Source organism: Triticum aestivum, chromosome 6B (genome assembly GCF_018294505.1).
Source record: "Triticum aestivum cultivar Chinese Spring chromosome 6B, IWGSC CS RefSeq v2.1, whole genome shotgun sequence".
Taxonomy (NCBI): domain Eukaryota; kingdom Viridiplantae; phylum Streptophyta; class Magnoliopsida; order Poales; family Poaceae; genus Triticum; species Triticum aestivum.
This window is the reverse complement of record NC_057810.1, coordinates 482,341,898-482,366,182: the sequence shown is the minus strand read 5'-3', so window position 1 is coordinate 482,366,182 and position 24,285 is coordinate 482,341,898. Positions and strand designations below refer to the sequence as shown.

The 24,285-nt window shown below is 44.2% G+C and overlaps 1 protein-coding gene across 1 annotated transcript; it reads left to right on the top strand.

Moving 5' to 3' along the window:
* Positions 1-16,914: 16,914 nt before the first annotated feature.
* Positions 16,915-22,446, top strand: LOC123137587 (uncharacterized). Its single transcript, XM_044557406.1, has 10 exons — positions 16,915-17,255; positions 18,809-19,043; positions 19,218-19,304; positions 19,399-19,568; positions 19,911-20,053; positions 20,139-20,316; positions 20,502-21,099; positions 21,207-21,319; positions 21,403-21,646; positions 22,009-22,446. The coding sequence occupies exons 1-10, from the start codon at positions 17,050-17,052 to the stop codon at positions 22,234-22,236; spliced, it is 2,202 nt and encodes a 733-aa protein (XP_044413341.1). The 5' UTR covers positions 16,915-17,049; the 3' UTR covers positions 22,237-22,446.
* The last annotated feature ends 1,839 nt before the right edge of the window (positions 22,447-24,285 follow it).

Sequence of the window (24,285 nt, the reverse complement as noted above, 5' to 3'; positions counted from 1 at the left end):
TGAAGGAATTACTCACTCCCGGTGGGGAGCATCATGGAATTGGCGATGGAGATGGGTTGGTGATGACGAAGAACAAAGAACCCCCTCTTTGGAGCCCCAAACGGACTCCAGATTTGCCCTCCCGATGAAGAACATGGCTTGGCGGCGGCTTCGTCTCTAGGATCATGATAATTCTTTTTCCTTGATTTTTTCTGAAAACATGTGATTTTATAGTCTCAGGGGGTCGTCTGCGGGGCCATCAGGTGGGTACAACCCACCTGGGGTGCCAGGAGAGGGGGGCGTGCCCTGGTGGGTTGTGCCCACCCAGGTGCCCCTCTCCTGCAGGTCTTGGCTCCAGAAATTCTTATTATTGATATAAAAAATCCTAGCAAAGTTTTGTTCCATTCCGAGAACTTTAATTTCTGCACAAAAACAACATCATGGTAGTTCTGCTGAAAACAACGTCAGTCCGAGGTTAGTTTCATTCAAATCATGCAAATTAGAGTTCAAAACAAGAGGAAAAGCATGAGAAAAAGTCGATACGTTGGAGACGTATCAAATTACAACGATGCAAATGTTTCATATGGTGCAATCATTTTTAATGATGCAATGTGATGTGCACAACTTGAACAAAGGTAAAATGAACTCACATAGTCAGAATCCACGGTTTCACTTGGAGGTGCATTGCGTACTTGCTCCAACCAAGTTGCCCAACGGCTGCAAATGGGCTTGACCACGTCCCAACGCCCTTGGAGCGATTGAAAGGTGTGTGGAGTCCTATTGGGATACTTTGCCATCATATGCGGAAGTATTGATCTTCGATCCTTTGCCAATACCTCTTGGCGGTTTGAGAAGTACCCGTGCATGCATCAAGAGATACCACACTCCATGCCTTGGTCAAGATTTGGTCTTCCAAGATCGTGTAGTTCTTCGATCTCTGGCTTTTTCCACTCTTTGCTTGCGATTGCTCATACGCCATATCATCGATCTCCTCCAATTTTTCTTCACCCCCATGATCATCCACGCCGCCCTCCGTTTCATTGTACTCAAATGCGGCGAATGGGGCCTCATCGATGTCAACGACGTTGGTGTCCAACAAGTTCATGAACTCGGCAGTTGCATTGTTCGAACCACCGCTATAGCAAACGGCAACAAGTCACGAGCTAATCGTGAAAGCAAAGAATATTTCCATGACCAAAGAGTGAACGGATGACCGAGTCATACCTTGCGCCCATTTTGTCGAACACATTGCGTGTGGTGGGAGCAACACCGTTGAGCGGGATCGCCGGGGAACCTATTTCTGGGCCGGAGGGAGTGGATGAAGTAGCCGACCGCTTTGTAGCTGGAATCTTCCTCCGCTTTGCGCCCGGGACCTTGGCGACCTTTGCCGCCGCCGAATGGGGTCGCGCAACAGCGTTGGCGCCCCATGCCCGGAGCGCGGGCCCTGCCGGCGGGGCCATACGGGTTCCCTCCCTGCACGAGCACACTGCCCTGACGCTTGCGGGCAGCCACGGTGGCGCCTTGGCGACAGCGGGGCCAACACGGCCGGCGACAAGATCCGCACGACGAGATTGAGCGTGCGCGACTCCGTCGGAGATAGGGGAGGGCAAGGTGTCATCCATGGCGGCGACAGATCGCTGGGGAAGATGAACCGGGGCGGGAGGTGGGGGAGCAATGGTGGTGGAGGGTGGGAGGAGTGGGAACGGCCGCGCGAAAATGTCCCTCCCGCCAAATCTCAGTGCGGATAGGGGCTGAGCTCGGATCGTGCTCCCACCCCATGAAACTAGAGGTCGGGGGAGATCTTTTGTCGTGCCCCACAAAAAAAATCCAGGTCAAACGCGGATGCAGAGTCTGTTCGGGCGGGACGCGCCGACCCACATTTTGGTGGTTATTTTGCGGGTCGGGGCCTTTTGCGGGGTCTGTTAGAGTTGCTCTTAGGTGTGTGTTTAGTTCAAGTCACATCTTAAGCAAGCGACACTATGGTCCCACATCATATACACACAAAAAGTGTGGCGAAATTCCCTTAGGCTTGCCAACTTGTGGCTCTCATTTTGAAGAACTAACTTTAGGCAAGTTTGGCAATATTGTATGGCAAAGTATGGCACTCCTAGGCCTAGAACCAAATAGCCCCGAAGTGTCTAGCCATTTATCACCCAGTCAGCAACGTCTTCCACTCATGTAGAAGGAAAAAAGTGTTTTGAGTGAAAAGTAAAGAATGAGAGAGTTTGAATTAAAGATGATCCATCAATCTTTATTGATGATAGAAGTGGGGTATTTATACCCAGGCGGAAGTACACATGGCGCTTGGCGGTCAAGTAAACACATATTTACTTGAGAGCCAAGGAATTACATAGTTGCCTTGAGAGCCAAGGAAGTACATGGTTACTTCTAACAATTAACTTAATTAATAAGCAACTATTCTATTCTTAACACTCCCCCTTGTACAACGCCTCTTCTTTGGTACATCCATCATCTTGACAAATTCTTTGAATAATCTTGAATGTCTCCTCCAAAAACCCCGTGGGAAAAATATGAGGAGAATAGTGCATATATGTTGCTAAAACTCCTTTAAACCCAGTGGGAAAAATAATAAGGGGAAAATGATGCAACATATAATGATTATTGTCTCTTAATAACTCATATGAGAAAAACCTTTGAAGAAGGAGAAAACTCATCAGTGAGTTTAGAGAACAATTAATATGTCTTGAGTACTTTCTTTAAAAAACGATAGGAAAAATAGAAAGTATGATGTATGATCTTTGATAAGATATTGCCTCGTTAAAAACCATTATGAGAAACTTTGAGAGAAAACTCATAAGGGAAAAGAGTGCGATATGATATGCCATTGAAAACTCCTTTAAAACCCAGTGGGAAAAATATAAGGAGAAAATGATATGGCATATACGGGAACTTGTGTTTATATTATCTCGCTAAAAACCTTTATGAGAAACCATTAGGGACAAACTCATGAAGGGAAAAGAGTACAATATATGTAATCTTAGGATTGTTAATAGGTTATAGATTTGGGAGATTACTCCCCCTGAACTTTGCAAACCCGGAGAATGTGTAATACAAATTCCATTGATATGATCATAACATTATGAATAATCTATAGGACTTTCAAAGTATGTTGTTTGCATATTGATTCCTCAGTTGTCTATAATTTGTGAGGACAAGTATTTTTTTAGCAATGTACTTTATGATATTGCTCTTCATATAACCTGTATTTTTTGAGTAACACAAGTGGTAGCATCTTGATAAATCAAGTTATGTGATTCTGATGAATCTCAACCACATGATTTGAGTGTGGTTAATCATTATGCTAAGCCATACATATTTTGCAATGCTTTTAGATAAAGCAATTATGTTAGAATGATAACTGGAAATAGCCATTAAAGCTCATTTAGATGACTTCCATATAAAGACTATTCCCGCAAATTCAGTCATTGATATGGCATTGTTGGGATCGAAGAAAAGAGCCAATATTATTTCATCATATCATGGTCATATATTAATTTTCCTGATGGAATTTCCCAAGATTTATTGTGGGCTTGAGATATAAGTTAATATTTCTTATATTGACCATGTACCTTTTGTTGGTACCATATATCCACATTGAACTTCTCATGTATGTTTTGGATATATGTAGACTGATATGTATTCTTGAGAGAATGCTCAAATTGTAAACTTAAGCTAAATTTGGTTGGATCCAAATTTCCTGTCTTGAGATGATTTTGTGCATGTTTAGGTCTTGTATAGACACTGGTGATGAGGTCATCAATATACACTGAGGTGATGAAAGGAAGTCAAATTGATTCCTTTATTAAACATGTAAATAATCATCATTAATCGAGTAATCCTTTTTAAGAAGGAACTCATTTAGTCAGTAGTACCATATGATTTTCGACTATTTCAAGTCATGGAGCGACTTATGAAGTTTTACACAAAACTTGTTGCGATTTGCTTTTGGATTCGAAAGTATAAGCCCTTCAGGGACTTCAAAAAAAGATTTCTGAAATGAGTGACTCATATGAGTATGCCACTTCATCCATGAACTACGGATAATATTATTATTTTTATTGCCAATGATATTTAGTATCGAAACATAAATCCACCCATACCAAGAGGGTATGTTACATCATAATTGATATCGGGTCTATGCGTGAACCCTTTTGCTACAAACCTCGCTTTCTCACCACCTCGTTGACTTTGTCTATGAATGAGAAGTTTTTAGTATTCCGTATGGAAGATACTTATGAGGAGTAGGTATTACTGCGGTAAATACCACTCATTTGTTGAGCGAGTGCTATTCTTCATTACTTGCTTCCTTTTATGTGAACCAATATGAGTGCAAGAGGCACTCTACCATGGATTTTGGTTCTGGGCCTAAAAGGTTTTAGCAATTTGAGAAAAATATATGTCGACAAATGTAGTCTTTAGTTTATATGATCCTGGTGGAATCATTGAAGTTTGTAGATAAGATATTTATTCCTTTTTAACTCCTTGTGATTTCCTACAACAAATGGAGTCAAGGTGTTTCGATGTCCCTGCACCAAAACATTTGTGCACATTTATGTCGGGCTTTGGATGATGAGCATCCAGTGAGGTGCTTTCAACTTGATGTTGAATTACATTTACTAGTTGAGGATTTGATTTCCTATGTTTCCGCGGAAGCATATGGGAATTTATATCTCGTCTTGTCAGATTTTCTCCCCCTCTTGCTCTCATTTGGGGAGAAGAGTGGTTTATCAGGTGCCTCCATTCTTTCTGATACTTTACTGCAGGAATATAGAATTTAGTGACACCTTGTCATCAGTAAATGTATGTGGCAGATTTGCAATGTGTTGCAAATATATGATTCTCTAAACTTCTAGTTCAGATTCTTTGAGTACGTGGATATAAGGATAGGATTTAATAACATTTTTAATTTATTTCTCGGCATTCTTTGTGGTACTTATCTCCCCCTAATGTCGGAAATATCCTTATTGCAGCATACGGGCTATGATAATTTTGATTGACGAATAAATTGTTATTTCTCACATAGATCCCTAATTTTCATGAGTGCCCATTGATGTACGCTGGAGTAGTGATATCGTCATGTAACCGAATTATCGCAGATAAGAAATACTTTGTTGGTTTCCACGTAGTAACTGCAAGGGAAAAGTAGTATGATATGCAGTTGGTATGATTTAGATCATACTTACGATGTGTAAGGTCGTATGTGTCCAGCAAGAGGCTGGTAAATTTACAATTCTTTAAAGTGGTCATTTAATTCATATAACTCTCTTTGATAATAAATTTAGCTAAACCATTATGGTTATGTACATAAAGTACTTAATGCAAAATAAAATTGCTCATTGAATGAGTTCAACAACATTCTTCATTCGAATGGGTTTATAGATCCTGTTTTCAGGAGAATTTGCTCTTACTTTGATAAGTTGAGCAATTTATTTAGTAAGATCATGCATGGTTGTGTGTGAGACACACTTAAAAACATTTTAAGAATGTGTACGTGAGTACCATGAAGTATCTAAATTACCCCAGATAATGGTTAAGCAATTCAGACATATCTTTTGAATGTGTTTAAGGAATAATAAGTGTCCTGCTTAGAATTTTAAGGTGAGAGTGCCTTAAAACTTATTTCCCATATGGCACATGCGATGCACATAAAATATGATGATTTGGGAAATTTTGTAACTTGATAAGTTGTGATCAACAGGATTGTCAATAATTTTCTAATCATCCCCAAACCAGGATGGTTAAGGCTACCAAGCCAAATATTTAATTTATTGATATCTAGAAAATTATTTTGTACGCAACAATATTTAGTACGACTTGATTCATACTTCAAAATTTATCGAATATCAAGTCCGAGAAATAAGATATTGGGCATCACACTACTTGTAGTAGAACAAGTATAGGCTAATAATATTTTGGGATAATTAAGAGATTGCATGAGATCTCCAATGTTATGAAAAGTTTACTACGCAAACATATCATCGTTGCAATGGAGTTCACCATCCTTTTATTGCACTTGATTTTCGGTTCACCTTCAGATGAAGATCTGAGAACAATCATTTACCAGAATATTTTCTGGTTGTACATTTGCAAATTTTCAAATTATCCCAATGAACTTATTTGCCTTTTTAGTAATTATGTGGTGTGGTTTGATCATATGTTAGAGGGTTTGGTAATCATAGGGACAATATTTATATAACCACACATTTGACAAACTTGAGAGTTGTCTTTTGATCATTTGATAACGACCGATTCCTATTAAGGGATAATTCTATATTTGGTTGTCTATTAGCCTCCACTTTACTTCGAATTCCTCATGGTTCTATTTTATGACCACTAACGTGCATAGTTTCTTGGTACTAGCAAGAATTTCAAATAATGGTATAGCACCCGTTAGGTGAATTTGATTTTAAGAAATTCCATATTTCTTGATCATAAAAATGGTATTACCATCATAAGAGGATGTAAAGTGTGTTAATGGCACATGAAAATATTTGGTCACGAGATCTCAACTTGAAGTTGATTAAGTGACAGAACTATGAGCTGCGATAGACTTGAGGTCTTGAAAAACGAATGGATAATCATTCGCGATGTGCTCAAGGCATCATGTTTATATTAAGGGAAATATTCATCGTGAATAAAAATTCATCCATTATGTACTTAGTTTGAGAACTAAGTGAAGTTGGGACACATAAAATGCATATGAGCGTTGCAACTTTAGAGTCACCGCAAAAAACATAGGTGTTGCATGTTTGACCTTGGTTAGTCACTGTAAAAGTATAATCACAATGTGATGTGGACATTGCAAAAGTGTTGAGACACTCAATCGTTGCCGTAATTATGGGATCCATCTTGATGGATGGACAACGCTATAATTATAGATAGTGACATAGGCTTCACTGCCATGTATTTTATCAATGTAATAGAAGTCAATCATGATTATATGCAAATATTTATCTAGTTTCCTGTGACATATTCAAGCAAAATGAGGCTTAAATATTAGCACACAATACCATTTCGGCGTATAGCGAGTGTGCAAGAACAATATTTACTATGAGAGTAAAATATTTTAGTGAACAACAACAAATGCTTCAGAGAAACAATTTTTTTTAGAAAACTGATGATTTTATAACCATATGTGTAGTCCTCAATTTATATAGGATAACACTTTCAAGATAATCACCAATATGGTGTAGATCTCACAGTAATAGAAAACATAGTCTGACTTTTGTCAGTACATGTTCATATCTCTATTACCTTATGTTATGCTATATTTAAGAAATTCACTTTGAAGGTAATCATCTGCCAAAAAGACATGATGTAAACCTTGCAGTAATAATGGATAGTCTGCCCGCGCTTTCGCCGTAGTTTTGGTCGTCTATCGGGGGAGGTTTGGCCGTCGCCGTCCTTGCCGGTGGCGGAGGGGACACGACCGCCGGCGACCGCTCTTCAAGGCGGATTCCGACGAGATCTCCAGAGCGGACAGTAGCCGGCCGGCAACCATCCCTGCTGCGTCGAGTGATCATCGCGACCTCTTCGCCACCACGACCGGAAGGTGTTCGACTTTTTGCCATCAAAGGTATGGACAGTGGAGACGAGTTTTTCTTTCATCACTTCCTTTGTTCATCGGACGATTCGTCGTCGGATGATGAAGATCTTGTGGTGGCTACACTGGTCGTTCACGACCATATTCAACGATAGCTTCCTCGGTACAGGGGGTTACTCCCTGGCCGTGCTGCCAACCTGAACCGCAACAGGGAGAGAGGCCACGCCCTGCTTTATGCCGATTACTTTGCCAACACCCCGCTCTTCAAGCAAGATAAATTTCGTCGCCATTTTCATATGGCAAGGCATGTGTTCAATCGTATCCGAGAGGGAGTGGTTGCTCATGACCCATACTTCGAGTGCAAGACGGATGCCCTTGGCAAGCTTGGGTTCTCCTCTTATCAGAAATGCACCGCGGCCATCCGCATGCTTGCATATGGTATTCCAGGCGATCTGGTGGATGAGTATGTGCGTATGAGTGAGACAACATGTCTGATGTCAATATACAAGTTTTGCTAGGCCGTGATCGAGGTGTTTGGCCCAGAGTACTTGAGACAGCCAACTGCCGCTGATACAGAGAGATTGTTGGCGACCAACGCAACTAGAGGCTTTCCAGGCATGCTTGGCAGCATAGATTGTATGCATTGGGAGTGGAAGAACTGTCCATTTGCTTGGCAGGACCAGTACAAGGGGCATGTTAACGGGTGCACTGTCATATTAGAAGCGATGGCATCGCAACATCTTTGGATATGCCATTCTTTTTTCGGCATGGCAGGTTCTCACAATGAAATCAACGTGCTGCAACGCTCTCCAGTCTTCGCAAGGCTTGCAGAAGGCCACTCCCCACCTGTCATATTTGAGATCAACGGCCACCAGTACAACAAGGGATACTATCTAGCAGATGGTATATATCCTCAATGGTCAACTGTTGTGAAGACAATCTCAAAACCCCAAGGTAAGAAGAGAAAGAGATTTGCCCAAATGCAAGAGAGTGTTAGAAAGGATGTGGAACATGCTTTTGGTGTGCTTCAATCCCGGTGGGGTATCGTTCGAAACCCTGCACTGTCATGGGATGAAAGGAAGCTTTGAGAGGTGATGACTGCTTGTGTGATTATGCACAACATGATCGTCGAGGACGAGCGTGATGAGAGTATCTTCGACCAAGGATTTGATTATGCACTTACATGATACAAAATAATGCACAAATATACTGTATGCTATTTAGGGAGACATGAGAGCATAATAGAGAAAATATAGGCCTTCCACTAGTAACAAATTTAGAAGGAGTCTAACTGTAAAACGCCGAAGGGATAAGATATCCCCGATCCTTATCTCGTGCTTGTGACTTTGACCATGGCAAACCACCGCCGTTCGTACAATTACTATTCCCTGTGGGGAATTTTTCTAGCCGTCGTCTCCATTGGTGGTCGGGAACTCCAGTCAGATGGCACCGCGCCGGGAGGCCCAGGGCCGAGGACCGCCGACGCCGGGAGTCACTGCGCGCCTCTGGCTGTTGCGGGAGGCCACCTTCGCGGCGAGCAGAACCAGGGCGACGGCCATGGTTGGTAGCGGGCGTCGCCGCGCCGCGAGAGCGTTGCCGCCATAGATGGCCGTGCTGAGGAAGACCGAGTATGCGGGCACCGCCGTTGGCGTCGAGGAGAAGGGGAGGGAGGGGCAAGGCTACGCCGTGTGTCCAAGGTCACGACGCATCGCCGATCGCTGGCCGTCGCGCCGTGCAGGGCACCGGATGTAGGCCGCCGCCGTCCGCGGGCTGGCCGCAGTCGCTGCTACCAGTTCGAGGGAGGTCGCTGCGTGCGCCACTTGCTCCTGCCGTGCCTGGGGGCATCTATGGCCACTGGCCGCCTCCCGCTAAGGCCGAAGGCCATGGTTGCGCTGATGATGTAGCAATTAAGATCCAAGAGTTTTGATCTGTATGCTTAATGTGTGAAGTACGGATTCTGAGAATCAGGATGCTACTAGTTCGTGACTTTCCATGTGTTAATCAAATTCTTCGGTGCTCTACTTTCTGCTTCTCTGGTCATGGCCGAATTTGTTTCCTCGGCCGATTGCTTTTTTCTTCCACTTTGTGTGTTTCGCGTGAGTGCATATGTGTACAGGATAAACAATCCATTGTTAGATTACAGGTTGACAACAAGAAAACATGATCTAATAGGCAAAGATTAGAATAGGGAAACACTATTAGTTTTCCTGATCAAGGCCTTTAATCCTTGGATCGTTGGGGATAGATAAGATCTGTTCTTCATCCTCTGCAATGACATTTTGCTCTTCTCTTGTCCGGCCAAATCGCTCGATAGGAGAGCAAAGTGCATGATAATGTGTTTTGAGTGAAAAGCAAAGAACGAAAGAGATTGAATTAAAGATGATCCATCAATCTTTATTGATGATAGAAGTGGGGTATTTATACTCAGACGGAAGTACACATGGTGCTTGACGGTTAAATAAACACATATTTACTTGAGAGCCAAGGAAGTACATGGTTGCTTTAGAACCAAGAAACCTATTTAACAATTAACTTAATTAATAAGCAACTATTCTATCCTTAACAAAAAGCACCGCATTCCACTGTGCTGGCGCCTGGCGCCTCGCGCGACTGTGGACTACCTTGCCAACTCAGCCGGCCTCGTCAGCGCCGTCATCCTACCTGGCCGCATTCCGTGCGCGCGCACACAGCTGGCGCCACAGTTGGCCGGTAAGGCCAACTCCACAGCGCGGCCCTATCATGTCCGGCCCCGTCCGTTTGGGGTAAAAGGGACAAAAGAGGCGGCCCAGCGCGCGGCCTCAAACGGACAAATGTCCGGATTCCGTTCGTTTTCGACCCATCCCCGGCCCAAACTTGCGCTCGGTTTGGGGTGAAACGGACGCGCGCGGACGGCCGCGACGCACGCCCTTGTCCCCCCGTGGCCCGCCTGCCGGGGACACTAGCAGTCCCTCCGCTCCCAACGCTTCACCCTCTCTCCCCGCCCCGCCCGCCGCCGGCGCCGCCTCTATTCTCCAGCCGCCTCCTCACCGCGCAGCCCCGCGCCGTCCATACCAAACTACGTCTCGACATGGCCGTCACCACGCCCGCGCTTTCGCCGTAGTTTTGGTCGTCTATCGGGGGAGGTTTGGCCGTCGCCGTCCTTGCCGGTGGCGGAGGGGACACGACCGCCGGCGACCGCTCTTCAAGGCGGATTCCGACGAGATCTCCAGAGCGGACAGTAGCCGGCCGGCAACCATCCCTGCTGCGTCGAGTGATCATCGCGACCTCTTCGCCACCACGACCGGAAGGTGTTCGACTTTTTGCCATCAAAGGTATGGACAGTGGAGACGAGTTTTTCTTTCATCACTTCCTTTGTTCGTCGGACGATTCGTCGTCGGATGATGAAGATCTTGTGGTGGCTGCACTGGTCGTTCACGACCATATTCAACGATAGCTTCCTCGGTACAGGGGGTTACTCCCTGGCCGTGCTGCCAACCTGAACCGCAACAGGGAGAGAGGCCACGCCCTGCTTTATGCCGATTACTTTGCCAACACCCCGCTCTTCAAGCAAGATAAATTTCGTCGCCATTTTCATATGGCAAGGCATGTGTTCAATCGTATCCGAGAGGGAGTGGTTGCTCATGACCCATACTTCGAGTGCAAGACGGATGCCCTTGGCAAGCTTGGGTTCTCCTCTTATCAGAAATGCACCGCGGCCATCCGCATGCTTGCATATGGTATTCCAGGCGATCTGGTGGATGAGTATGTGCGTATGAGTGAGACAACATGTCTGATGTCAATATACAAGTTTTGCTAGGCCGTGATCGAGGTGTTTGGCCCAGAGTACTTGCGACAGCCAACTGCCGCTGATACAGAGAGATTGTTGGCGACCAACGCAACTAGAGGCTTTCCAGGCATGCTTGGCAGCATAGATTGTATGCATTGGGAGTGGAAGAACTGTCCATTTGCTTGGCAGGACCAGTACAAGGGGCATGTTAACGGGTGCACTGTCATATTAGAAGCGATGGCATCGCAACATCTTTGGATATGCTATTCTTTTTTCGGCATGGCAGGTTCTCACAATGAAATCAACGTGCTGCAACGCTCTCCAGTCTTCGCAAGGCTTGCAGAAGGCCACTCCCCACCTGTCATATTTGAGATCAACGGCCACCAGTACAACAAGGGATACTATCTAGCAGATGGTATATATCCTCAATGGTCAACTTTTGTGAAGACAATCTCAAAACCCCAAGGTAAGAAGAGAAAGAGATTTGCCCAAATGCAAGAGAGTGTTAGAAAGGATGTGGAACATGCTTTTGGTGTGCTTCAATCCCGGTGGGGTATCGTTCGAAACCCTGCACTGTCATGGGATGAAAGGAAGCTTTGAGAGGTGATGACTGCTTGTGTGATTATGCACAACATGATCGTCAAGGACGAGCGTGATGAGAGTATCTTCGACCAAGGATTTGATTATGCACTTACATGATACAAAATAATGCACAAATATACTGTATGCTATTTAGGGAGACATGAGAGCATAATATAGAAAATATAGGCCTTCCACTAGTAACAAATTTAGAAGGAGTCTAACTGTAAAACGCCGAAGGGATAAGATATCCCCGATCCTTATCTCGTGCTTGTGACTTTGACCATGGCAAACCACCGCCGTTCGTACAATTACTATTCCCTGTGGGGAATTTTTCTAGCCGTCGTCTCCATTGGTGGTCGGGAACTCCAGTCAGATGGCACCGCGCCGGGAGGCCCAGGGCCGAGGACCGCCGACGCCGGGAGTCACTGCGCGCCTCTGGCTGTTGCGGGAGGCCACCTTCGCGGCGAGCAGAACCAGGGCGACGGCCATGGTTGGTAGCGGGCGTCGCCGCGCCGCGAGAGCGTTGCCGCCATAGATGGCCGTGCTGAGGAAGACCGAGTATGCGGGCACCGCCGTTGGCGTCGAGGAGAAGGGGAGGGAGGGGCAAGGCTACGCCGTGTGTCCAAGGTCACGACGCATCGCCGATCGCTGGCCGTCGCGCCGTGCAGGGCACCGGATGTAGGCCGCCGCCGTCCGCGGGCTGGCCGCAGTCGCTGCTACCAGTTCGAGGGAGGTCGCTGCGTGCGCCACTTGCTCCTGCCGTGCCTGGGGGCATCTATGGCCACTGGCCGCCTCCCGCTAAGGCCGAAGGCCATGGTTGCGCTGATGATGTAGCAATTAAGATCCAAGAGTTTTGATCTGTATGCTTAATGTGTGAAGTACGGATTCTGAGAATCAGGATGCTACTAGTTCGTGACTTTCCATGTGTTAATCAAATTCTTCGGTGCTCTACTTTCTGCTTCTCTGGTCATGGCCGAATTTGTTTCCTCGGCCGATTGCTTTTTTCTTCCACTTTGTGTGTTTCGCGTGAGTGCATATGTGTACAGGATAAACAATCCATTGTTAGATTACAGGTTGACAACAAGAAAACATGATCTAATAGGCAAAGATTAAAATAGGGAAACACTATTAGTTTTCCTGATTAAGGCCTTTAATCCTTGGATCGTTGGGGATAGATAAGATCTGTTCTTCATCCTCTGCAATGACATTTTGCTCTTCTCTTGTCCGGCCAAATCGCTCGATAGGAGAGCAAAGTGCATGATAATGTGTTTTGAGTGAAAAGCAAAGAACGAAAGAGATTGAATTAAAGATGATCCATCAATCTTTATTGATGATAGAAGTGGGGTATTTATACTCAGACGGAAGTACACATGGTGCTTGACGGTTAAATAAACACATATTTACTTGAGAGCCAAGGAAGTACATGGTTGCTTCAGAACCAAGAAACCTATTTAACAATTAACTTAATTAATAAGCAACTATTCTATCCTTAACAAAAAGCACCGCCTTCCACTGTGCTGGCGCCTGGCGCCTCGCGCGACTGTGGACTACCTTGCCAACTCAGCCGGCCTCGTCAGCGCCGTCATCCTACCTGGCCGCATTCCGTGTGCGCGCACACAGCTGGCGCCACAGTTGGCCGGTAAGGCCAACTCCACAGCGCGACCCTATCATGTCCGGCCCCGTCCATTTGGGGTAAAAGGGACAAAAGAGGCGGCCCAGCGCGCGGCCTCAAACGGACAAATGTTCGGATTCCGTTCGTTTTCGACCCATCCCCGGCCCAAACTTGCGCTCGGTTTGGGGTGAAACGGACGCGCGCGGATGGCCGCGACGCACGCCCTTGTCCCCCCGTGGCCCGCCTGCCGGGGACACTAGCAGTCCCTCCGCTCCCAACGCTTCACCCTCTCTCCCCGCCCCGCCCGCCGCCGGTGCCGCCTCTATTCTCCGACCGCCTCCTCACCGCGCAGCCCCGCGCCGTCCATACCAAACTACGTCTCGACATGGCCGCCACCACGCCCGCGCTTTCGCCGTAGTTTTGGTCGTCTATCGGGGGAGGTTTGGCCGTCGCCGTCCTTGCCGGTGGCAGAGGGGACACGACCGCCGGCGACCGCTCTTCAAGGCGGATTCCGACGAGATCTCCAGAGCGGCCAGTAGCCGGCCGGCAACCATCCCTGCTGCGTCGAGTGATCATCGCGACCTCTTCGCCACCACGACCGGAAGGTGTTCGACTTTTTGCCATCAAAGGTATGGACAGTGGAGACGAGTTTTTCTTTCATCACTTCCTTTGTTCGTCGGACGATTCATCGTCGGATGATGAAGATCTTGTGGTGGCTGCACTGGTCGTTCACGACCATATTCAACGACAGCTTCCTCGGTACAGGGGGTCACTCCCTGGCCGTGCTCCCAACCTGAACCGCAACAGGGAGAGAGGCCACGCCCTGCTTTATGCCGATTACTTTGCCAACACCCCGCTCTTCAAGCAGGATAAGTTTCGTCGCCATTTTCGTATGGCAAGGCATGTGTTCAATCGTATCCGAGAGGGAGTGGTTGCTCATAACCCATACTTCGAGTGCAAGACGGATGCCCTTGGCAAGCTTGGGTTCTCCTCTTATCAGAAATGCACCGCGGCCATCCGCATGCTTGCATATGGTATTCCAGGCGATCTGGTGGATGAGTATGTGCGTATGAGTGAGACAACATGTCTGATGTCAATATACAAGTTTTGCTAGGCCGTGATCGAGGTGTTTGGCCCAGAGTACTTGAGACAGCCAACTGCCGCTGATACAGAGAGATTGTTGGCGACCAACGCAGCTAGAGGCTTTCCATGCATGCTTGACAGCATAGATTGTATGCATTGGGAGTGGAAGAACTGTCCATTTGCTTGGCAGGACCAGTACAAGGGGCATGTTAACGGGTGCACTGTCATATTAGAAGCGGTGGCATCGCAAGATCTTTGGATATGCCATTCTTTTTTCGGCATGGCAGGTTCTCACAATGATATCAACATGCTGCAACGCTCTCCAGTCTTCGCAAGGCTTGCAGAAGGCCACTCCCCACCTGTCATATTTGAGATCAACGGCCACCAGTACAACAAGGGATACTATCTAGCAGATGGTATATATCCTCAATGGTCAACTTTTGTGAAGACAATCTCAAAACCCAAGGTGAGAAGAGAAAGAGATTTGCCCAAATGCAAGAGAGTGTTAGAAAGGATGTGGAACATGCTTTTGGTGTGCTTCAATCCCGGTGGGGTATCGTTCGAAAGCCTGCACTGTCATGGGATGAAAGGAAGCTTTGGGAGGTGATGACTGTTTGTGTGATTATGCCTAACATAATCGTCGAGGACGAGCGTGATGAGAGTATCTTCGACCAAGAATTTGATTATCAAGGTGAAAATATTGAGCCCCTGCACCAAGACCCGACCACATTTGAACAGTTTGTCCAATTCCACCGTGAGACGCGTGATTGACACACTCATTTGAATCTTCAAAATGACTTGGTTGAGCACGTCTGGGATCATATTGGCAACCAATAGATGTATTGGTCTAATTTAGGTTCAGTCAAGACAATTTCGATTTGGTTGTAAAACTATTTTATTAAAGACAATTTCAGTTGAGTTGTAAAACTATTTTAATTTTCAGACAAATATTTGGGTTGGAAACTAGTTTTGATGCAATTTGGGCATTTTTGGCCCTGACGGACATGATGGGGCAAATGGATGCGGCCGCGCGCTGGGCGCACGTCCACCGCATCCCAGGACAGGCCCGGACACGACCCCAAATCGCTACCCAAACGGACAGAATCCGGACAAAACGGACGTCAGTTTGGGGTCGCGCGGTGGAGTTGGCCTAAGGCTGGTCATAGTGGGAGTAACATAGGTAGTAACTTAGATGTCACATAAGCAAAAATGATGAGGTGGCAAGTAGTTAATGAGGAGAGAGGCAAATAGAGTAACATAATATGTTACCATCATATAGCGTTTTCCAATGCAAAATGAGTCTACAAAGTAATAAATGAAGACATCTATGTTACCACATACTCCCTTCGGTCCTTTTTACTCTGCATATTAGGTTTGTCTGTAGTTAATCTCATCCAACTTTGACCAAGTTTATACAAAAAATTATTAACATTCACGTAACAACACCAATATCATTAGATCCATCTTGGAATATATTTTCATATTATATTTATTAGATATTATAGATGTTAATAATTTCCAATATAAATTTGGTCAAACTTAACAAAGTTTGACTTTCGGCAAATCCAATGTGCAGAGTAAAAAGGACCGAAAGGAGTATATGATACTACCCACTATGAGGTTGGTTGCAATGGGAGTATCATAGCTAATATCATGCATGCCAACTAGGCAACTTTGATGAGATGGCATAGAATTAAATGAAGTAAGAGAGGGTTGAGTATCATATCATGATACCGTATCATAATAAATGCTACACTAGTATGTGTCATGCATGGCAATAAATAAAGTCATCTATGATACTACCATATGATACTATGCATTAGGAAGGTAGTATCATACACTAGTATCATATGCATGATACTACCCATTACAACCAGCCTGAAAGTAGTAACATAGAGTAGTAACATATGCATGCTACTAGTCTAAGTTACTCTCCACTATGACCAGCCTGAAGGTAGTAATATAGTCTAGGGATATGTGTATGTTACTAGTGTACTCCCTCCGTCCTTTAAAAAGTATACTTCCAACTTTGTTGGAGGGTCAAACTATCTCAAAGTTTGACTGAGTTTGTGCAAAAATATATTAATGTTTGTGAAATCAAATAGGTATATGATAAAAGTATATTTTATCACGAATCTAATGCTACTAATTTGATGGCATAAATGTTGGTGTATTATTATATAAACACGGTCAAATATAAAAAAATTTGACTTTTTAAGAAAGTTGGAAGTACACTTTTTAAAGAACGGAGGGAGTATGTTACTATGCATTGTGGCTGGTCTAAGATACACCGCGGTGGAAACGCACGAGACGTGACGACACGGAGGCGAGGAAACGAAGACGGAAGGCAGAGCAACCGGCAGCACAGCCCTCAACTCAAAGCAAGGGGAAGAAGGCTTCCAGTCCAATCAAGCCCCAAAGGGTCAAGGAGGAGTCGAGGCCTCGAGGGAGATCGAGGTCGGCATGGGGATCGTGGAGACGTGGGTGCGCGAGAAGCCCATCCGCACCTTCCTCTCCCGCCTCTCCCGCCAGTCGGCTGCCGCCTTCGTCGCCTCCACCACCTCCCGCTCCCCCGCGGCGGCCGATGGCGAGGGCGGTGGCGGCGGCGCCGACGGAGGCATCCCGCAGCTCTCGTCCGTCGCCAACTCGGTCGTCTCCCGCTGCTCCCGGTGCGTACGGGCCTTCCCAACCTCAAACTCGCTCCGGTAGTAGCAAGGGTTCGAGGGCAGAAGTTCGATTCAAGCCACGCACTCTTTGCTCTTCGACTCACTCACCCAACTGTTGCTTATTGCTTGCCCCAAATTCGTTCGATCGGTTCATTTGAGGCGTGTGCTTAAATGCTCCATGGATATCTGAAATCATCTTAGCATGTTCAGCACCTATGATATGATTGCTCTCTGACTGTTAATTTAATTGGCTTAATTCGATAGGAAACGCATGCGTGCTTTTCTGTATTACTTTCTTTTCCCTTGTTTTTTTAAATACTATCGTGCTTTGATTCACATCGTCGGAAATTATTGTTCTCAGGGTGGGAAGAGTACTGGAATTGATGTACTGGAGTATCTTTTAGTTGGACACATGAATTTATAGGGCCCCAATTGGTCTCCCCTGACAGTGTTCCAGTGAGTCTCAGGGATTCACATAGTTTTGGTGTATGACCGTTGACATTGACTTGCTTCACATGCATAGGGCATGCCGATTTCGCCATTTTGGCTAGACTGCACATTCAATTGATATATTATGCATCTGGCAAGATCCACTGAAAACAACGATCAATCAGCATAGTCACACCACTACGGTTAGTCAAAATTTAGCTGCCATCTACTAAAATTAGCTCATATAGAGAGGATATGAGGCTGCTGATTTTCTCTACATAAACTGTTACATTCTGGAAATCGAGAGATAATAATAGCCAATTATTTCTGGACATCTGTATGACACACTTCGATACTTCGGTAATGCTCACATGTCATTACTCATCATATAAATGAGCAATTGGTGGTGATGGCCTGTTTGCTTCTACTTGTACTAACCGTGGAAATTGAATGGTGGGGCTGCTGATTTTCTGTGCATGAACACTTACATTGTGGAAACCGAGTGCAATAATAGCTATCCATTTCTTGACATTTATACGACACACTTCGATTTTGATACTCTGCTAATGCCAACATGTCGATACTCCTATTAAAAGTAATAATTGATTGTGCCATACTTTTCGCTACCAATGGTTGAGACAGATGGGATTGCCAGATTGCTCATCACCCAACTTAAATATGTTTTGCAAAGACACCCTGATCTATCACGAATTTGTGGATATGCCTAGCAACACCTCAATTCCATAAAGTAATTAGTCTAACATGTAGTAAAAAGTTGTGGCCCATAGCATCGCACCAGGTTTCTTGCTAGTAATTGCTTGATATACAGTGGTTCTTACTGTATCTGGTCTTGTTGTGAAATTAGAAAGTAAAGCAGCATAAGTTAGCCACAGTCGAATCAGCTAAATCCGAACGCACCTTTTTGATCAAGTCAAGTTCTATACTTTGAAGAACTTTGTAATTAGTCTTAAAAACATGACATCACCTTATTCGCTCCTAAAATTTCCACTATTATACCCTTCCATTCATATCGTTGCTGTGATGTCTGACAAGCTTCTACTTCAGTTCCTCTCAAAATGATTACTTCTAAAGTCAAGTGCTTAGTTTCCTCAGTTTTACAATTTCAGGATTCTTGCTGTTGCGACTGAGAACTTACAGCAAAGTTATGAGGCTGATTTCCCAGATAATTGTAAGGAACCCAATACATATGCCAGAGAACTATTAGAGTACTGCTGCCACAAAGCTCTCCATGAAGTAACTACACGTCCAGACTATTTGGCTGATATGAATCTTCGTCGTTTAATGTTCGATATGATGCTTGCTTGGGAAAACCCAGGTTCTGAGGAAGGATTGCTAAAAAATGTGAGAAATTTTCATTGCCGCAGTTGGTCACCATATACCATTCGTCTTCCCTTTTTTCTTTATCAAACAGTCGTGTTTGAAGCATAAATAAATAACACCTGCATATTCTGAAGAGAAATTTACAGTTCTAACTTTATGATATTCATCATTCTTTCTATTTATTGTGATTGTCAGAATTCTACCTTGTGTAATACCGTGGAGATTGAAGATGAAGACGAGGGATCAATTTTCTATGCGAATTCCACAAGTTTAGCTGTTCAAGTTAGTTCTGTTTACAAAACATTGGTTTTTTTTTTGTTACGACCACATTTCTTCATGTGTGTGCACACAATGATTTAGTGCTGTTCATTTTTAGGTTAACGACATGAAGACAGTTGGATTAAGTGCTTTTACACGAATAGCGCCTTCATGCCCAATAATAGCTGACTTGGTTACTGTCCACAATCTGTTTGATGCACTTACATGTTCATCTGGTGGCCGGTTACATTATTTCGTATACGACAAGTATCTCAAAAGTTTAGACCGGTAAGAAATACAGTTGATAGATGATCAAACTCTCATCATTTATTTTCCCTACCTTTGTTGAAATCAATGTATGAATACCCTGATCACTGTTAGTGATGGCTTCAAATTAAATAGACCAAGTTCGTATTCTCTACAACTGTAGTTGCAGCATTAGGTGTTTTTATTGTGGAATTGATACTTTATTGGTAGTGCTTTCTATTGCCCCAGTTTTTTTTCCAGGGATACTGAACCCTAGATTTAGAAGCTTTCCCAAACAAACCTTTTGACCAGGAAAAGGGTATGCTATGAATCTATGGTTGATTCAGTAAATATATTAAGAAAAATATCCATTTTATTGTGTAGGGTATTCAGATCTATCAAAGGAGTTATGCAGTCATCACTTGCTTCAAGTTTTAATCTTGATGCTGGGGAATGTATCTTAGCTATTGATGGTGACAAGCCTATTCATCCTGTACTGCAGCATATTGGGATATCAGCTTGGCCAGGTGAACTGACTGACTGGCATTTGATTTTCATTTTGCAGGCATGCTTCATTTCAGGAACCCACTAATCATCTCTTTATTTTGGCAGGAACATTGATCCTTACAACACATGCTCTTTATTTTCAGAGTATCAGAGTTGGTTATGGTGATAAGATTGTTAAATATGATTTAGCAACAGATTCAAATCAAGTGATCAAGCGAGATTTTACTGGACCATTGGGTGTTCGTCTGTTTGATAAAGCTGTGATGTACAAATCAAGCACTTTGTAAGTATTGAAATGGGAAGAGTTCTCTAGTACTCCCTCTGTAAAGAAATATAAGAGTGTTTAGATCACTAAAGTAGTGATCTAAGCGCTCTTATATTTGTTTACGGAGGGAGTACTTATGTTACTGAGCACTGTAGGTGTACTTTCATAGGTTTCCTTCAAAACTAACAGCACCATATTTGCAGAACAGAACCAATTTATTTCGACTTTCCTGAGTTAGGGAGCCCCTCACGAAGAAACTATTGGTTAGCAATCACTCGTGAAGTAATGCAGGTGAATAGATTTATCAGAAAATTCAACCTTGAAGATATTCAGAGAGCAGAAGCACTCTCAAAGGCTGTCCTGGGCATCTTGAGATACTCTGCTGTGAAAGAAGCTTTTCATATTGCTCCCTCTCACTTTAAGACAACACTCACATTTAGCTTAGCTGAAAAACTCCCAAAAGGAGATATGGTATTAGAGGCCCTATACAACAACTACTTCCAACTGTTGGACACTTCATTGAGCCATTTGGCAACAGAGCCAGCAGTTGACAAAGCACCGCAGACTCATTCTGTACCATTTTCATTATATGCTCTCTCTAGAATGGGATTTAACTTGTTGAATAGAAAAAATGAAACTGAAAAGGAGATAAGCTTTTGTGCTGTTTGTGTTGGTGTAACAAAATCTCTTGAGGCTGCTTTGCAAGAGTCATTTCTTTATTCTGAAAGAATAGAGGCAGCACGTGCTACGGTTGATCAAGTGAAGGTGGAAGGTCTTGATGCAAATGTAGCCCTCATGCAGGTGTGCTGATAAGATCAATTTAAATTGTTCTTTTCCAACCAAATATGATGTGCTGTACAAGTACAGTATTGCCATTTCATATCTGATGATTGGCCCTTATTTTGCAGGAGATACTTTTTTCGTTCATTCATGCAGGCAAACTTATTTACTCTTTAACCAAGTGGGAAGATCCTCTGAAATCATTTTTGTTCTTAGCTTTTATCCTCTATGTTATCCAAAGGTAATTTCGTTGTGTTTGCTGGATCTTATAAAGTATGCTTACGTATATCGCTTTGCTTAATATGTCTTTTCGTTGTTATGTAGCGGGCTTGTCAGTTACACTGTGCCCTCTGTTTTCGTAGTCTTTGCTGTCGTTATGCTTTGGCATAAATACAGTGAAGAAGGAAAACTGTTGGAAGTGCTTGAAGTAAGACCCCCTCCAACTAAAAATCCTGTCGAGCAAATCTTGATCTTGCAGGAAGCTATATCCAAGTTGGAAGATACCCTACAGGCTGTAAATATTGTTCTTCTCAAGTTCAGAGCTCTCTTGTTTGCAGCTGTTCCAAAGGTTTGCCCTTGCTGTTGCTTTTGAATATAAGTCTTGTTTATTGAGGGATATAGTCTAGCAAACTCGCAGTGCGTCGATAAATCTCTTGATGTGCTTACCTCTTTGATGTATTTTGTTTTACAATTTGACACAACTTAGTGATAACATTTATTTGACTCATCGGATATGAGCCATTTCTAGCCCAGTGATTCAACCTTGCACATCATTGCAAAATAAGTTATCTTTGTAACTATACAAAGAGGTCTATACATATGTGATAGTTTACATCCAGCATTGCACATCATTGCAAAATAAGTTATCTTTGTAACTATACAAAGAGGTCGATCTGCCAAAATGCTAATCTCCATATTTTCCCTATGCAGGCAACTGAAATAGTCGCAGTGGCACTTCTTGTTGCAGCTGCGGTTGTCGTGTTGATGCCTCCTAAGCATCTGCTCCTGATGGCAGTCCTGGAGGTTTACACGAGGGAGATGCCACTAAGGAAGCAACACACAGAGAAGTTCCGAAGACGAATTAAAGAGTGGTGGGCCCGTATTCCAGCCGCTCCTGTACAGATGATCAGACCTAACGAAGACAAGAAAAAGATATGACTATGAGCTCTGTGTCCATTGCAACTGAGAGCTCACGATTTTCCCCAATAGCCTAGGCAGCTAACATGTACAGATATCACCCCTGATTGCCCTGTGAATCGTTTCCACTACATTTGTAGTGCTGAATGCTAATGATGTCTCTTGATTAACAATGTAATCATTGTACATTTGTCATTGTTATCGATGCATAAAAAGGTACAAATATGTCTATACAAACAGTTGTGTTGAATTATTGGGCTTCCAAGTTCCGATGCAAGTTCTGTAAGCAGAGAGTTCTCTTTTTGTTCCCGACTGCTATGAAGGTTGCCTAGATCATGTATTGACAAACTTCAGGTGATCTGGAGTCCGGACAAGTTCCGAGCCGTTGCTTATGCGCGCTCTTTCCTGACAGTAATAAGTTGTTCGACTTTCTTTTTGTAAGTTATGTAAGCAGAGAGAGTTTGAAAATCAATTTCTGAGCCCGAGCTCAGATGATCCTGATGTCTACACCTCAACCTCACCTATGGATGCGTGCCAGCCAGTGTATTTTGCTGCCGTATTTCATTTTATTTAGCCAGCTGATGGTTCGCATTGATTGCGACGGCTTGTCGTGTTGGAGAGGCGGAACAGGCTGTACCTCGACGGATCGGTTTTGTTTCTGAGCCCACCTGAGCCATGCACTCACAGGTTTAGCAAACGGCGAGTTGGTGATGAATAAACTGTTTTTCACCCCTCAAAAGAAAAAGCAAACGGCGAGTAGACGAGGTCAGCTAGATGGATCACCTCTCCCTGTTAATGCAGTCATCGTTTTTGTCAGCAAGTCTGACACATTATCTACACGGAAGCCTGATCATGTGGCGTATTTACACGGGAACCTGATCATGTGTACGTCGAGTGTTCAATCCACAGGACAACTAGACACACAACAGATGCCGATTTACCTCATCCACTCCTTCGCTACTCTCTGCTGGCACACGTGTTGTACTCCAAGCACTAGTTGCAGTCCCAATAATGTCATCTAGACCACATTAAACATATAGTGTTCTAGTAGAACCTGTCAGTCCCAGCCCTAGCTGAATGAGGCCACCAGAAGTAAGATTCAGATAAACCTGACGGCCTCTAGCAGAATGAGTCCAGCAGAAATAAGATTCAGATAAAAGACTGAAGCACCCAACTGAGTGAAGCAAGTACACCCAGTTTACAATTAAGCAAGCATCATTCTACAAATGATCAGGAAACATAGTTTAGGTCTAAAAGTTGGACTACTTATCATGACTCTTGAAAGTGAGGAACAAGCGCAGAGCAATGCTCACACAAACACACTAGAAAATCCTCGTAACAATAGAACAGAAACAGTATTTCAGACTTCATTCTACAAAAATTGCAAGTTGTCCGGCAGTGCCCTTCCATACCGCAATTCTTGCACTTTCCAGGCTTCCGTGGTTTCTTCGGTGCATCCCCTCTTTCAGGGGAAGTAGTCCATTTGTGCCCCTCGCACCTACATATGCTGTACAATCTGATCCGCTTATTTAGACCCTCGTACGGTGCCTTCTCTCTTCTACTTGTCGGTCTCCCGACCCCTCTTTGCTTTTCTGGAGCTGTTAGGCCATGGAAAGCATTGATGCTGGTCCTAAACTGTTGAAAGAAGTTAGTTACCCTTAAAACGTGGCTGCACAACATCCCAGTGTGCTCGAACTGACCGCATTCACACGAGGTATTTAAGTGCGCTTTCTGAAATTGTACTTATCTAATAGCATGTTCCACGCCGCCTCAAACTCATCTTCAGTTAACATGTGGTTGACAACCTTATGGAATTTAGCCTGGAAATCAGACTTCTTCGTGTACAGTTGCCGTAATGTCTCCTTGACTTTCTTCAGCACATGCCATTTGCACCACCTGTGCACAGTCCCCGGATAAACTTTCTTGATTGCCACCTCCATGGCTCTGTTCTGATCTGCAACCATGAATGGCAAGAGTTAGGTCCAACGAACTATTCATATATATGATCATTCTAAAGGAACTTGAACATTCTTTTCATAAGCATAGTTTGTGAAAAACTCTAGTTGACTC